Source organism: Callorhinus ursinus, unplaced genomic scaffold (genome assembly GCF_003265705.2).
Source record: "Callorhinus ursinus isolate GAN/ISIS: 27379988/994484 unplaced genomic scaffold, GSC_fseal_2.0 scaffold4, whole genome shotgun sequence".
In the NCBI taxonomy this organism is placed as follows: domain Eukaryota; kingdom Metazoa; phylum Chordata; class Mammalia; order Carnivora; family Otariidae; genus Callorhinus; species Callorhinus ursinus.
Window position 1 is genome coordinate 98,626,024 of NW_027397066.1, and position 17,627 is coordinate 98,643,650.

Sequence of the window (17,627 nt, forward strand, 5' to 3'; positions counted from 1 at the left end):
CTGTTTGCAAATCTCTTGCCTAAGATTTGCAAGCCATATTTGAGACTTACTGAAGCCAAATCTCTGGAGGGAAGAACACATTTGGCCCAAAGTGACTCAGAAACAAAGTTTGAGAGCCGCTATTTTAGCATTCCTTAAGAAGTACAGCTGGTAATACTTAGTGATTTGCTGTGGGAAGGAGAGGAAGTTTAGGTTAATGCTTCTGTCTTGGGCATCTGAGAGTAGTGTTGGCATTCACTAAGATAACCAATATAAAAGAAGAAGCAAGTAGAGAATGGCTACATATAGGTCCAGACAGATTATTAAGGGTGCCAGGGGATATTCATTTGGACAAATATACTGGGTGGTGGAACAGAAGTGCCTGGAGATTAAAAAAGAGAGAGAGAATCATCAATATTTAGGTCACAATTAAAACCATGAATACAAATGGAATTTTTTAGGTAGAATGTATAGTATAAGAAAAGAGCTTTGAGTAACTAAGTGGCAAGCAGAAAAAAGAAGTCTATCAGAAGAGACTACCATGAGATACTGGAGGCAATCAAAAGAAAATTAAATTACTGCAAACAAATAACTGCCTAGAGGTGGCATTATCAGCAAGATATTTTGGACGAGATAAACTCTCTAGTGTAAAGAAAGGATAGGCATGATTGGACAGGAGAAAATAGAAAACATTTTAGAGAAGAGAAAGAGCATCAGAAAAACCTAAAAGTAAGAGTGATCAAATGGTAAAGGGTTTTGACATCATGGAAAAGAGAATTATGCAAAGGACACAATGAGGTAGTACAATGGTGTAGATGGAGAGTACACAGCTGCTTTTGAATACTTGAAGAATGTCACTTGATGCCTGTGAAAACAGTTTAAAGTTGATGCTAGAAATTTGTGTGATTTTTAAATGGCACTTACAAAAAATTTCCAGTTCCCAGAAGAAGTTGAGGAGGTGAGACTAGAAGCAGAAAAGTTAGGTAAGAAATCTTTAGGAACAAAGTAAACATGGGATGGGCACACCAGGGAATAAGACTGGTGCCTGATTAAGGCAATGGAAACAAGTTACTTCACCATTTTGAAGTTTTAATGGTTTGCAGATCACTCAGCAATTTAAGATAGACAAGACCTAAATATTACCTCTACCGAATCAGCCCCCAGAAGAGGGAGATTTTGTCTTCACTGCTCCTTCCCCAGCACCTAGACCACAGTAGACACTCAACATATATTTTTAACTTAATTCATTCACTATGGTATCTAAAGCTTACTATAAATTAACACAAGGGAAACAATTTTTCGAAATTAAATGAATAGTTTCACTGAACAAATACATACTAAGATAATCAAAGAAGAAATAACTGTATGATTTGGTATAAACATTGAGAAAAGTGGGTTTCTTTTGGAAAATTCCGTAAGTGTAAAGGGGTTAAAAATGTCTTACAGTTTCAGACTACTCTTTTCTGAGAGATCATAGAAAGGATGCATTCTTCATAAATTCACCCCCACTTGGAAAATTAAACATGGTAAAATGTTAGGTCGAGTTCAGTAACTCCTAGACACTCTGTATTTATTTATTCTTGCTATATTTTTCCAAAGGATATTCTGGACCACTTAAGGAAATTCCTCCTGAAAAGTTCAACACCACGGCTGTCCCTAAGTACTATCAGTCGCCCTGGGAACAGGCCATTAGCGATGATCCGGAGCTTTTAGAGGCTTTATACCCTAAATTTTTCAAGCCTGAAGGAAAAGTAGAACTGCCTGATTACAGGAGCTTTAACAGGTAATCCAATTATCCTGGTGACATTGTTGGCATGTAATACCAAGGATTTTATATCGTGGTATGGAGAACTGAATTCTCTGGTAGAAAAAGAAATTTTCTTTTAAGAATAGACTCAAGATAGCCATATAGGATAACTCCTAAGCCTAGGCAAGGACTGATTTTTGCAATATTACTAATATGGCAAGCCTTGTTTTTTTTAGTACAAAAATGAAGGAAATGATTCAGGAACTATCACAACATCAAGATTATCTGCTACATTATTAAATGTTTTTAAAAACAATTGATTAAAAAGTTTTTTTAATTAGTAATAATTTCTCATTCAAAAGTTGATATTAGTTTTTATGTGTTGATTCAAATGACAGTGCTATTCAAGAATTTCAGAAATAATTTACATATATGACTATGAGAATTACTGTGTAACTCCAGGCTCCAACTTACATTTTTTAAACCAGATTAAAGGTAATTTAAGGATTTGTGGCCCAAGACTCCAGTATATGTATAAACCAAAATGTATGCTACTAAAAATATTGCCAAATAATATCTGCATGATAATACAATAGATATCTATTTCTCCCTGTTATCCAATTTTAATAATTTCCATGGATATTTTAGATAATTTTTAATGGTCTCATAATCCATTCTTTGATCATTTAATTTTCATTTTAGAGTAAAGTATTTTTAGTATGGGGCGCCTGGGTGACTGAGGCAGTTGAATATCCAACTCTTGAGTTCGGCTCAGGACATGATCTCAGGGTAATGAGATCCAGCCCCGTGTCAGGCTCGTGCTGAGCATGGAGCCTGCTTAAGATTCTCTCTCTCTCTCCCTCTGCCCCTCCCTACCCCCCAACCCCCCCCACTCACACACACATTCTCTCAAATAAATAAATAAATAAATAATCTCCAGTATGCTGTTTGGCACCACAGAAATGTATTCCTAATTTATAGGCTGCTTAATGACTATTCACTTGAAAATTAATAAATTAAGGAATAAGTCTTTGATTTACAAAAGAATACCACAAAGCCTGGATTTAAATAGTGATCTTCTTTAGTACTTTTAAAATTATTGTACTATTGGAATGTTAGTTTTCACACAATACTATAGTGGGAGTATTAATATTATGTCTATCATTAGAAATAGATCTACTAGGATTTCACCTAATACTATTACTAATTAGTAATGCTAACAGTATTAGTACTATATCTATTGAATAAATGAGGTATACCACAGAATTTAAGGAGGGATTGAGGAATGTCTGGGAAAGGGGATTGGAGGGCCATTCTAATAACTTTTTTCCAAAATGACCATGTAGAAAATTATAAAAAGTTAAACACTAAGGAAAAATGGAAATAATGGAATACTTGAGGCTTGTTTTTGAGATTAGAGCTTTAGAGATGCTATGTGACTTCTTGTGTATCTTGTGGCTTTCCTACCCCATGCCTGCCAAGAAGCTTGCTTCCAGTTTTACGATACACTCGTATATTTGGGTTGGCTATCAAGAGATGCTATTGTTTGAATAAATACCCAGTGAGTGCTATTTCAGTGAGAGAGAGAAAAAGAAAAGTTAACCTGTTAATACTTTTCCTTTACTTGAGAAAATTTTATTTCTTTTTATATACACATCACTATATAATTAAAAACTTCAGAGCTTAACGTTAATATTACAGTCTATTCTTAGATTCTTTTATGAACATAGTTTGGTATAAGTCAATGTACATTTCATTATTATTTCAATGGGTACAAATGTCATTTCATACAGATATGCCAATATTTTAGCCATTGCACTGATTTTATGAGACAGTAAATAAGCACTGATCAATTTTTAAAGAAATTTTGAGTATGGTTGACACAAAATGTTACATGAGTTCCAGGTGTACAACATAGTGCTTCAGCCTCTCTATACATTAGGCAGTGCTCACAAGTGTAGCTACCATCTGTCACCATACAGCTCTATAATAATACTGTTGACTATATTCCCTATGCTGTACTTTTATTCACATGACATTCCTTCTATAACTAGAAGCCTGTATCTCCTGCTCTCCTTCACCCATTTTGCCCATGCTCCCAATTCCCCTCCCCACTGGCAACCATCAGTTTGTTCTCTGTATTCGTAAGTCTGATTCTGCTTTTTGTTTGTTTGTTCATTCATTTGTTTTGTTTTTTTAGATTCCACATATAAGTGAAATCATATGGTATTTTTCTCTGACTGATTTCACTTAGCATAAGTGAAATTCACTTTAGGTCCACCCATGTTGTCAAAAAATCTCATCCTTTTTTTATGGCTGCATAGTATTATATTGTGTATATTCCAATGGAATATATACCACATCTTCTTTATCCATTCACCTACTGAGGGACACTTGGGCTGCTTCTATATCTTGGCTACTGTAAATAATGCTGCAATATTCTTAGATTCTTCATCATTGTTAAATAACAGATGAAAGAAAATATGATGATACATAGGCAATCCCAAACAGGGAGCTTTAAGAGTCTTTTTGCCCTTAAAGTATACGTACCTGGCTCCACAAAATTTGAGGCCTTGTCTGTTGCATACAATGCTCTAAAAGCCTACTTAACAAAAAATTAAACAGTATAACCATATCTTTGCCTTGAATGCTTGCTAAATAAAGGAGAATATAAAAACTTACATAGGTAAGAAATGGAAATCCATTTCCAGCTACTAGTTTATATTAGAACAACTTCACAAAAATAACTAGAAAAGCAAGTTATTATAAAGTGTTTGAAAAGCTATCAAGGAAATAAGGACTTAAAGGCCAAGCTAGGCATGAGGTAAATTTAGAGATGTAAACACAACATTTGGTACCACTTTTCCCTGCTAAGGCATTTGCTGATTTATTGGCAACAAGTAATAAGCAGAGAAAGTGAGTGAACTTTTCAACAATCTTGAATCTGGGAAGGCCAAAAATAGGAACATAGGGTCTGCTAGGAGGAGAGGCCCAAATATTCTAAACTTTTAGTTGGGATTCTTACAGGCTATACCACTGGAATAAAGGTAAACAAGTAATAGACCAGCTTTCATGAAAATAAATGCTGGTCCTAATCAACGATTTCCTAGGTTGGATAAAAATCACCTCTTTTATGTCAAACCACCTGCCATGGCCAAAAGTAAATCATCTCTGAAAGAAAGAGAACACCATTCAGAGACTCAAAATATTTCTACAATTTTTTATACATAATGCTCATCAGTCAATTAAAAATTATGAAGCATACTATGAGACAAGACCAAATGACTAAAAATAAAGAGAAAAATAAAAAAAAACAAAAGAAACACATAAAAGATCAAATTTTTTTTAAACTTTTTTTTTAAGATTTTTTTTTTATTTATTTATTCATGACAGACAGAGAGAGAGAGAGAGAGAGAGAAGCCGAGGGAGAAGCAGGATCCCGAGGAGCAGGGAGCCCGATGCGGGCCTCGATCCCAGGACCCTGGGATCATGACTTGAGCCAAAGGCAGACACTTAACCATCTGAGCCACCCAGCCACCCACAAAAGATCAAATTATTGGAATGTTGGCTACTCTAAAATAATTGTGAGAAATATGTTCAGGAAAATAGATAACAAGATGAAGAATTTCAGCAGATTGGAAATACTTTTAAAGAAAGAATCAAATGGAGGGGCACCTGGGTGCCTCAGTCAGTTAAGTGTCTGCCTTCAGCACAGGTCATGATCTCAGGGTCCTGGGATCAAGCCCCATGTCAGGCTCCCTGCTCAGTGGGGAGTCTGCTTCTCCCTCTCCCTCTGCCCCTTCCCCCTGCTCATGCTCTCTCTCTCTCTCAAATAAATAAATAAAACCCTTTTTTTAAAAAAGAAGTAAGTGGAAATTGTACAAAAATGAAAAATATACAGAAATAACTTGGAGATATCATAAGTTCAGTTCTAGACCACTGTAATGAAACAAATATCACAATAAAGTGAGTCAAATGAAGTTTTTGGTTTCCCAATGCATATAAAAGTTATATTTACACTATACTGTAGAATATTAAGCATGCGATAGCGTTATGCCTAAAACAATATATACTACCTTAATTAAAATATACTTTATTGATAAAAAATGCTAACCATCATCCGAGCTTTCAGAAAGTCATAATCACTGATCATAGATAACAAGTTTAATAATTATGAAAAGTTGGGCGCCTGGGTGGCTCAGATGGTTAAGCATCTGCCTTCGGCTCAGGTCATGATCCCAGGGTCCTGGGATCGAGTCCCGCATCGGGCTCCCTGCTCCTTGGGAGCCTGCTTCTCCCTCTGCCTCTCTCTCTCTCTCTCTCTGTCTCTCATGAATAAATAAATAAAAAGTTTTAAAAAAAATAATAAAAAAAATTATGAGAAGTTTGTAATACTGTAAGAATTATGAAAATGTGACACAGAAACATAAAATGAACAAATGCTGTTGGAAAAATGGTGCCAATATACTTTGTCAACACAGGGTTGCCACAAACCTTCAATTTATTAAAATGCAACATCTGCAAAGCTCAGTAAAATGAAGCACAATAAAATGAGGTATGCATGTAATAACTGAAATTAAGAAGTCAAAAGATTAAGTGGTTGGATCCATATAAAATTTATAGAAAATACAAAGAACAGAGAAACATGTTAAAAATACCAAGGGAATGTAATCAGTAAAATTCAGTCTGTGGGAAACTCTACAGGAAATATGATCCAGTATTTTCGATAAATAAATGCAAGGAAGAGATTAAAGGAAAACTCCATAATGTAAAAAAGTTTTAAAAGATATTTTTAAAAGACAGGCAAAACTAAACCATAGTATTTGGAGATACAGAATTGGGTTATTAACATATAATGAAAGGTTTTTTTATATTTTATAAATTGGTATTACCATAAAAGTCAAAATATTGACTACAGCTAGGGTCAGGAGATGGCTGGGATTGAGCTGGGACATTTTGAGGGCTTCTGGAGGAACCCTTTTTTTTTTTTCAAAGATCTTATTTATTTATTTGACAGAGAAAGAGACAGCGAGAGAAGGAACACAAGCGGGGGAAGTGGGAGAGGGAGAAGCAGGCTTCCCGCTGAGCAAGGAGCCCAATGCCGGGCTCGATCGAGGCTTGATCAAGGCTCGATCAGGGCTCGATCAGTGCTTGATCAGGGCTCAATCCCAGGACCCAGGGATCATGACCTGAGCTGAAGGCAGATGCTTAACGACTGAGCCACTCAGGCACCCTTTCTGGAGGAACTCTTAACATGTGTAGTAGATACAAGGTTGTTCACTTTATAATAAGCTATTGTCCATTTTTATTAGGTTTTCTGTACTTCTGTTATATTTAATGATAGAAATGTTTTTAAATATTAAATAAATAGATTTCATGGCAGATTACACACAGCTGAAGAGAGGATTCATAAACTGATATGGAAAATGATCAAACTGAAGCAGAAAAAAGGATTCAAAATGCAGTAAAATGGCAAAAGATGTACCTGGGACAGTAATAAAAAATGCCAATATACATATGTGATTAGAGTCTCATTAAGGAATAAGAGAGAAAATTAGCCAGAAGCAATATTTGAGGAGTTAATAGCTAAGAATTTTTCAAAACTGACAAAAGATATCAAGGTTCAGGTTTAAGAAGTCCTACACAGCCCAAGAAGGGTAATGTAAAGTAGACCATGCAAAGGCACATGACTGGAAATCTGCTGAAAACCAAAGACAACAAGAAAATCTTAAAACCAGGGAATAAAAGACAACTATCTTAAAATGGTAAAAATAAGACAACAGGAATTTATAGAAGACAATGGAATAACACCTTTAAAAATGAAATAAATAGCTGCCAGCCTTTAATTCTATGTGCAGTGAAAATATTCTTTAAAGGTAAAAGTTAAAATGAAAACATACTTACACATTTTCAGACAAAGAAGTTGTTTTTTGACCCCTGCTAGACAATGAAAAAATAATAAACAGAAGGAGAAGGAAAGGAAAAATAAAATTATCCTTATTCACAAATGGCAGGATTATGTCCACATGAAATTCAAAAGCAGCAGGTTAGTAATTAGAATTAGTAAATAAATTTAGTGCAATTACAGAGTACAAGGTCAACATAAAAATTAATGACATTTTATATACTAACAAATAATTAGAAAGTAAATAATATTCATCAAGTTTTACCTTATGATTTGTATACTTTTTTTAATGTATCTTACACTTAAATTAAATTTAAAAATCACATAGGCAATATAATCTCATTAGGCATCTGGGCCATTTTAAGTCAGAAGTGATACAACCATTCTTTGAATTAGTCTAGGACACATTCCAGTAATTTAAAAGAGAGGTTAAAATAATTTCTAGGTACAAATTGGGTTAATGTCTTTCCTGCTATAGGTTATTTAATGGGACTTTATTTTATCAAACTACTCAAGATTGTGAGAAAATGATTTGACCAGAAATTTAGTTTTTCACACCATTATTATATGTTTTAAAAATAAAGTGTAATAGGAAATATTGTTACCCTTCTGTTTCAAAAATAATCAATGTTATTATATTAAGACTTACTTCTAATGTATTTTTTTCATTTTTGCAATAATAAGTGAAAGCAACACAGAGAGAAGGAAATAAGCAGTTTCCAAATATTCCCAAAGTCCTTTGCAAAGAGTAAAATAATATTATTTGGTAGCGCCATATTATTATATATAATTATTGGCTATTGTTAATAAGCATATGAGGGTAAGATACAGTCTACTGCATTCAGCGGTGATAATGACTGGATTAGAATTGGCTCCCAAGTCTAATCATATATTCAAAATGGCCCATGATTTAATACAACTTTGTATTCTTGTACTCATTTTGAGTTTATTTAAATATTATTCTTTGTCAAATAATACTATGTTCAGCCCTTATAACATGTGAGGAAAAGTAAAGTAGGAGCAAGGTTTCCAATTCTGTTTCAAAAAGCTGTATGACTTTGAGTATGTCACTTAACCTCTCCTTATGTTAGTTTCCTCATCTGTATATATCTATGATTATATAAGTCCCTTTAAATGTATTACATACATTATCTACTTAGTAGAATAATTTATTTTAATTTCCATATAACCATTTTACATAATTCTTCACCTTATAGAATAATCAGTAATTATTATGGGCACATTATATGTCCAGCACTATTAGTTTTAAAAAATGCAATCCCATTACTGATCAATCTATATAATCAGGAAAGCATCTATTAATTTCAAATCTGAGTGAAACACACTTCTTACTACATAGATAACAGGTGTAAAAATCATTTTAAGTCAGACCTATGTTTGAAGAATTTATGTTATGGGAATTATAGAGATGCACAGTTATCTTTTAATAGAATATTCCAAATCTTTTAGTAGAAATTTTTGCTTCACTAACTTTGAGTAACACTTGACACTGTTTTCAGAGATCTGAAGAATCTTACAGATAATCTTTCACTTTGAATGTTTAACATCTCTGTTAATGGACTTTATTTTGTGTGCTGAGGGCAATAAACATTCAAACAAACAGGATATAGTCTCTATGGTGCCAAGGAAAAGAAAACTCTGCTTTTCAAAAAACAACCTTTCACTGGATCAGTAGTAGGTAGGAGATGGGTGATGGAATGGAAGGGAATGTTTCCATTTAGAAGAGAAGAAAATGACCCACAAATTGGGAGGGAAAAACAAAACCAAACTGGATAAAATGGTAAAAAGTCATGCACTAAATGTCAAACTCAAATATTATATGTCAGTGGCAGAAGAACATTTCTTCTTTGAATTAATTTAGGACAAATAAATGAGTAAAATTCATTCTTGAAATTACTAAGTACAAGGTTAACTGGCCAAATTCAGCCTAACTCTAGAAATGTTGAACTCCAGCCTCTTGTATCCAATGGATAACCATATATTCTTGAGCTCCCACGAGTGGGTGTGAGGCTTGTGCAATTGCATGGGGTGCCCATGCTTTGAAGGGCTATGCTTGGTTTTCAATGCTTTGCTGTCTTTACCTTGAAATTCTTAACAATTTTTTAACAAGGAGCCCCAAGTTTTCATTTGGGGCCTACAAATTATGTAGCTGGTCTTAATCCGAGGCTCCAAGCTTAGGAAGTGGTTACTGACCAACCAGGCAGACTAAGGTGTTTTTTACCCTAAGCTTCTCTGCATGCAGGACACTCTTCCCTTGGAGCAACTATCTTATTCAATGATGTGTTGTTTTTTCCCTCATGTTTCACTCTTTACTTGTCTGTAAGATCTACTGCAATCTTTACATCTTTGAATTCTTAGCACATAGCAAGGTGTTTAGACATAATAAGCCATCAGTAATTTGTTGTGTGAATAAATGACTATTGATATCCAATGGCCACCTTCTGAAATGATAAAATATTGTCTTGGACATCTTGGACATCCAAGATAAGTTTTACTTATGTACTGAATCAACTTTGAGTCATAAAGGCTCTTCAATTCACTAAATCAAATGACAAAATGTGGGACATTGAATCAGCTATTTGCATCATGAATGGGGTAGCAACCTGGTTTGACATCCCTTAGACACAGCCCAAGTAGGCTAACATTCTTAAACACACTGCTCTACTTAGAAAGTGATCTTATAAGGCCCCATATTCCCCAAAAATTATCTTGTGGGGGTGTGATATAGAGTAGTGACTAGAAAAACAGGCCTCCCATGAGTCAGGCTGACTGGGTTTAAATCCTGGTTCTTCTACAACTTAATAGCTGGGTGACTTTGGGCAAGTCATTCAACTTAGCTCTGTCCCTACTTCATCTATTAAATAGGGATATAAGTAGAACCAGTTTATAAGGTTGTGAGGATTTAATGAAAAAAATCATATAAAACCTTCGTACACAAAGTATGATCCACAGACCAGTAGTACTGGCATTACCTGGGAACTGGTTAGAAATGTGGAATCTCAGGACACACACTAGACTGACTGAATTAGTGTTTGCTCTTTAACAAGACCCCAGTGTGACTCCTCTACCAATAAAGTTTGAGAAGCATGTAAAAAAGAGGTCTGTTATATTAGTACTTAGTCAATAAATAATAGCTTTAATCATTACTATGCCTTCTGAAGTTTAATAATCATAAAGGACCTGAAATGAGAATCTAAGTTCTTCAATTTCTTTTCTAAACTGATCTCTTTTACCTCCAGAGTAATAGTTTTAGGCCCTGGGTGTGAAAGCCTTTACTGATATGATTGCTAAGTACTACCTTGGACTGAGGTTACTGTACCAATCAGTGACTTGTTATTATCCATATCTTCCACAGCAATTTGGTGGAAATATCATCAGGTCAGTTATCCTGAAAACAGATGCAATAGAAAATAAAACATACTGTTCTTCAGAGAGGAGCAAATTAGAGGAAGACAAGAAAATTATGGGAAACAAGACAGAGATTCTATACCATGTGACACCATGTACCATCTGTTCAGCCATTGTTGAGATCTTCCATCTACTCTGTGGATGTTCCCTTCGCTGAGGATTTTAGTGTCTGGCTCCCTGTCTTCCTCCCCAGGACTATTCCTGTCATACTTCTTGGTAGCTTCACTATCCACATATGATTTACTGAACTCTCCACCCTTTCAAGTCTTTGACTGTCTCATTTTAAGGACTGCTTTCTCAATCCCACCTCAACGACTCTTGGCTTTTTTTTTTTCTTCTTTCTTTTTTCTTTTTTTTTTATTATGTTATGTTAATTACCGTGCAGTACATCATTAGTTTTTGATGTAGTGTTCCATGATTCATTGTTTGCGTATAACACCCAGTGCTCCATGCAATACATGCACTCTTGGCTTTTCTTAAAGTTTGTCATTACCAATACCTGTGTTGCCTTCAAAAATCTCAATTTCAAGCACACCCCCATCACATTGTATCTTTACCTTTCAACTTTTATTCAATAATACTTCAGCTCCACATGTCAAAGCCATCCCATATTTCAAAGTCCATCAGTCACTGTCTCCTTACTTAATCAGACTCCGTGGTCTCTCACTATTGTCACACAAAAATTAAGATATTCATGGAAGATCACAGAGTGGCTGAGCTACAAAGAAAATCAGATCTCTTCTTGGCTTTAAAATAATCTCCACAATATTGGACAGTCCCTATAGTCTTCCCAGTTCCATTGTCCAAATGTGTATGAGGATCTTCTAGGTACAATGCATTATACAAATATATTGTGATGAGTTACAAAGATATGTCAGAGAGAATTCCAGTCCTCTTGGAGTACAGTTTGGCTAAATAAATAAATAAATAAATAAATAAATAAATAAATAAATAATAAGGCAGATATATCAATGAATGTAATGGAAGATAGGAAATGGGGTTAACAGGGAAGGTAAAAATAGAGGCCATGGAAACTTAGAGGAGAAAGAGCTACTTCTGACTGTGGGAGATTAAGGAAATCTTCAAGAAGAAAGCTACATATGTTACTTAAATAACATACTTAGACCTTAAAGAACTTAAAGGTGATTTGGAAGTGCAAATTAGAACTTAAAGTTATAACCTAAAAGAGACTTAGAAATGTAGTAGTAAATGTCAGAGTACTCCAACAGAGAAAAAAAGAGTATGACTAAAGGTAGGAGAGCATAAAGGAGAAGAGTAAGCTGTGCATTCATTTTGGCTGGAATGAAGGAGGCATAAAAAGAGAACAGGGCAAACAAATGATTGACCTGTCCACTGGGATGTCAAAATCATTTTCCACCCACACACCAAACCTGTTCCTTTCTGTCTTCCACCAGCCAGTTGCTAAAACTCTAAATGTACAACTAATCCTTGATTTCTATATTTCTTTGACAATTTTTATCAATTCTACCAGAAAATCCTGTTGACTCTACTCCCAAAACCCATCCTGAAACCACCTACTTCTTTCCATCTTCATGGAAAACACCTGAAATCCAAGCCACCATCATTTCTCACTTGAATTGCCACAATATCTTCTCCTTCCACTCTTGTCCTCTTATAATCTATTCACAGAGTAACAGCAGCCAGAGTAACCTTTCCAAAAATTTAATCAGATTACACTACTCCCCTGCTGAACATTTTACAGTGTTGCCCTTCGCACTTAGAATGAAATTCATCTTCCTTACTTGGACAAAGTCCCATACAATCCACCTCTCTGTCCTCTCTTCTATCAACTTTTACCTACTTCTCTACCAACATAGGCCTTCTTTCTTTCCCTGAACATATCAACACTATCTCTTCCTTAGATTCTTTGCATTACCTACTCCCTATGCCTAAAATGTTGATGTGTTTCAGCTGTACTGCCCATGGCTAACTTCTTACCATCAGATGATTGTTTAAATGTCACCTCTTCAGAGAAGTCTTCCCTGACTAGCTAGTCATTCATTTATGCCCTAGTAAATTATACGATTTTAATTTTCTGCATAGTTCTCATTACTATCGGATGTTTTGTCTATATGTTTATTTTTTTATTGTCTGTCTTCTTCAGTGAAGTATAAGAGCTTGGGGCGCCTGGGTGGCTCAGTTGGCTAGGCATCTGACTGTTGATTTCAGCTCACGTCATGATCTCAGGGTTGTGAGATCCAGCCCCACATCAGTGTAGAGTCTGCTTATTCTCTCCCTCTCCTTCTGCCCTTCCCTCCACCCCATGCATGCATGCTTTATCACTCTTAAAAAAAAAGAATATAAGAGCTCAAACTTTGACTCCATTGTTCACTGTTCCATCCCTAACACTTAGAAATGTCTGGTGCTGAATAAATAAATTAATTAATGGCTAAATCAAAGAAAGCTGGAATGTTATGTGGGGCCTTGAATGCCAAGATAAGAAGTTGGACTTCTTCTTTTCTGTTTTATCATAAAAGCATAGTCCTTAAATAAAAATGCTTGCCTCAAAGATCAAAAACTGAAAATTGTACTAAGAATATACTATAACAACATGCCCATAGAATCATTAATTAAATTGTTTTCTATTTTCTGGCAAGTAAATTTGAAAATTAATAAACATATTCTTTTTCTTTTCACTTCCCACAGAGTTGCCACCCCATTTGGAGGTTTTGAAAAAGCATCAAAAATGGTTAAATTCAAGGTTCCAGATTTTGAGCTACTACTTCTAACAGATCCCAGGTTTACAGTTTTTGCCAATCCTCTTTCTGGCAGACGGTCCTTTAATAGGACTCCAAAGGGATGGATATCTGAGAATATTCCTATAGTGATAACAACTGAGCCTACAGAGGATACCACTGTACCAGAAACAGAAGACCTATGAAAAGAAAGTTGTATTTGCCACAAAACCTCTAAACATAAATGTTGCTGTTTTATTATTCTACTTACTGGCAAAGCCACTTACATTCTTCATTAGTAGCAATAATTTAATAGCAATTTAGCAATTTTCCTTTTATCACATTTAAATTCAATCTCAGATCAAACACTAATAAACAATTTGAAATCTTGTTTTAAAAACTTTCGACTCGCTTGTCTTTATTCATAATTTTGTTTTCACCTGGTCTAAACAATCCAGGCTTTTCACCGAGAAAGTCCAGAAGAGTAACTGACAACAAAAGGTTTCATCTTCTTTTCCTTTAATATGAGCTATTTTTTAATAGCTATTTTTAATAAGTTTTTCAAGTGGAATCTAGAATTAAAGTGCAGTGCAAGATATTTAGACTCATTTGGAGTTTTCTTTAAGGGATGAAAGCTATGGAAGCCAATATACAAACATTATTGATGGAGAAAAGGGTTGGAAAGGGTTCCTTTCTGGTGACCAGGATAAAATAGCATGTATGGATAAAGACTTTTCATTAGTCATTCTTAGAATCTAAACTGCTTGTATTTTTTGATCGGCTTTGAATCACTAGGTAACTATTCCAGATGACATTCTCCAAAGTTCAGTTGGGTTACTATATTCATTTAGTATTAAGTCAAGCAGACAGAGAGACAATGACTCAACGAACATCATACTTGTCTTAAAGGCCAGGGTGTACTTGGAATTCAAGCTCCATAAATCTCAAAGCTGTGCATTGATTAGGTTTGACTTTATGTATGCACTTTTAGAGGAGTAATAACAAATAAAATATATGCTTGAATATGTCTAAATCTCTCTCTCTCTCTCTTTCTATATATATATATATATATACATGAGAGAAAGATGTACGATTTGAATTAGCAGCACTTTTTTTTTTTTTTTTTTTTTTTTTTTACTGAAACTTTAAAGTCTACTTAGTCCTTAAATACTAGGGAGTATATGTTATAAAATGCAAACAAAAACAAGAAATGAAAGAGTACAAAAGCATCTGAAAGCAAGGTAGCACACATCAATCATGAGATATGTGAACATATTGATATACAAGGCTCAAACTAATATAAAGTTATAGATCTGTCTTAAAATATGATAGAGGGAGTAGATAGCATAGAGCTGGTAAGAAATAAGTATCAATTTTTTCCATTTCAATTCAGTTGAGAGTTCTGTGATAGATGTTTATTCCAGAGAAGGAACGCCTCAGTCATAGAAAACTATGCACCAGACTAAGTTTAGGAAGGAGAATGGATTGTAAAGAAAATGCCACCTAACAACATTACATATTTACAAAAGAATCTGTGTATGCAGTGTTGGAATTGGTGGTTGTTTTAATCATCCTCTAGTCTTGTAAGCAGAGAAATTTTTTTAAAAACTACTAATGACAAAATGCAATCTCTAGAAAGTAGCAATATCAAAGTATTGTACTAATACATACTGAAATTATAGAGAATTTGTATAATTTAAAATATATCTTTAAGATAACTTAGTTTTATTTAAGTTCTGGTGTTTATCTGTTTTAAAATAATAACATTGGCATCTGTGATAAACTAGATATAAGGCTCCCATCATGCCATTTTTTGGTCCATTTTTAATGTTTTAAAAAAATAAAAATTAGTCATATTCTATTATGTATTATGAAGAAATCATTTAGTTTTTATTAGCAGTTTGAAATGAGTTTCCATTTCTCATTAAATTGAAATTTTATTGCATGATTTCAAGCACCTCCAAGTAATTAAACTGTATGCTCAATGTCACCATTCTGTCAACCACCAAAAGGGGGCCCAGCGATTAAATATGCTAGCTAAAGAATACTCCCCGCTCTGCAACTACCATAAAGGAGTATTTAAAAAGGGAAAATCTTAAGTTTTTTTTTTTTAAGATTGGATAGAAAATGATGGAATAACTCTCTGTTTACTATTATATTTCTTCCTTTCCTGGAAGTGTGTATTAATTTAGCTCAGCTGTCTGACACCCTTAGAAATGCCAAAATTTCATACTCTGGTTGCTACACAATTGAGAATTTGAAAGGAATTTTGAATAGGTTTCCATTACCCTGAAAAACAGCTAAATTTTTCCAAGTCTGAAGAAATATGAGAGTCTATTTAGAACAGCAGAAAATCTGTGATATCTTTTCCAGTCATATTTGTATACATGAAAAATGGAATAAAGGAGAAAGAAAAAGTAAAAGAATAAAAAGAATTTTCATTGATGGACTATTAAATGCCAGGCACCATACTCATGGTATGGTAAAGGCTTCTTAACATATATTTGTAGTATTTTATTTGTATAATTATCCTGTGAGGAATGTATTAGAAATAATCTCAATGTTATATAAGAAAATTGAGCCTTAGAGAACTAAGGTGATTTGCTTAATTCTAGGAGGAGAACTTGGTAAAGTCTAGCTCTAAAATATATGCTTGGCATTGTTTATCTTCTCTTTCAGAATAAAATTCAACCTTAAGCTATTTTTTTACGTTAGACAAAATAAGAATAAATCTCCATTATCTTAGTTTGAGGGAAATACAGCTATAAACTGGACAAATTCAGAGTCCCCCTCCAAAGTCACTCAAGCACTCATGATCAGAGAAGGCTGCTGTCAGGCTATATTGAACGTGAACTCAATAAAACAAGCAACATGCATGTTTAATTTTGAAATTTGAGAACCACAAAAGCGAACTCTGTTTAAGTTTGCTCATTTCTGCTCAGGATCGTGCATCTTCCTTTTCTTTCCCCTGCAGAGGCAAAGGAGGAAAGAAGAGGAACGAAAGGCAAGGAGTGCATGACACTAAGAACCATAAGGTTGAAAGAAATCATCTAGTGTAATTAATTTGTTTTCTATTTTCATAGATAATACACCAAAGCCATTCCTTTAAAGGAGAATATTTTCTACTTTACAAAACTAGACAGAACTCTCTCAATTTCCATTATACTGTTCAACAGACTTCCAGATCATGAAATTATATCTCCTATTTTATGTAAGCCAATTTCCTGATGATCAGCTGGCCAATTGTTCTCTAGATAATAACTAGAGCCACATTAATAACTAGAGCTACAGTTAAAAAGACCACTCTTGGTTTTTAACTCTACTCCCTTCAATCATTTCTCAAAGTTGGGATTTTCCATTTCTTAACTCACTATTCAAAGGCACTTGATAATTAAAAATAACTAATTACCGCTCATTACAGAATCAAGGCAAATATAAACAATAATTTTGAATCTAAGTGACCATTTATTGAATCCATTTAAACTTTTACATTTTCTAAATAGATCCATTTATAAATGTTTTAGTCGCTTGGAAATGGAGGGAGCCAATTATTCTTGCAAAGGCTAATGTGGAGCAAAATGTCCAGTCGTGAGCATGAAAAGAACATCCTGAACTTTCCAACTCAGGGCACAGCTGTACCAGCAGACTTATTAATTCTGGAATGTCCTCACTCTGCTGCTTATGCAAGATAAAATTTACATGACATCATTGCAGATTCTCAGCCACAACTGCTTTTCATTTGGCTTAGGGAAGTATTGCTTTGAATGCTTCTTTTCTTATGAAAAATACTTTCGACTTCCACATGCTCTATTCTGCAGGAAGAAGGGTGGTTTGCTTTCTATGAAAGGTGGAAGAGTGACAGCTTCTGCCC

At 34.4% G+C, this 17,627-nt stretch overlaps 1 protein-coding gene across 1 annotated transcript in view; it reads left to right on the forward strand.

Moving 5' to 3' along the window:
• MYOZ2 (myozenin 2) overlaps positions 1-14,156 on the forward strand; it is a 41,487-nt gene extending 27,331 nt beyond the window's left edge. Inside the window, exons 5-6 of the mRNA XM_025873954.2 lie at positions 1,579-1,762; positions 13,728-14,156. Of these exons, the coding sequence (XP_025729739.1) occupies positions 1,579-1,762; positions 13,728-13,962 (419 nt within the window). The 3' untranslated portion in view covers positions 13,963-14,156. The remainder of the gene's footprint in view (positions 1-1,578; positions 1,763-13,727) is intronic.
• Positions 14,157-17,627: the final 3,471 nt, after the last annotated feature.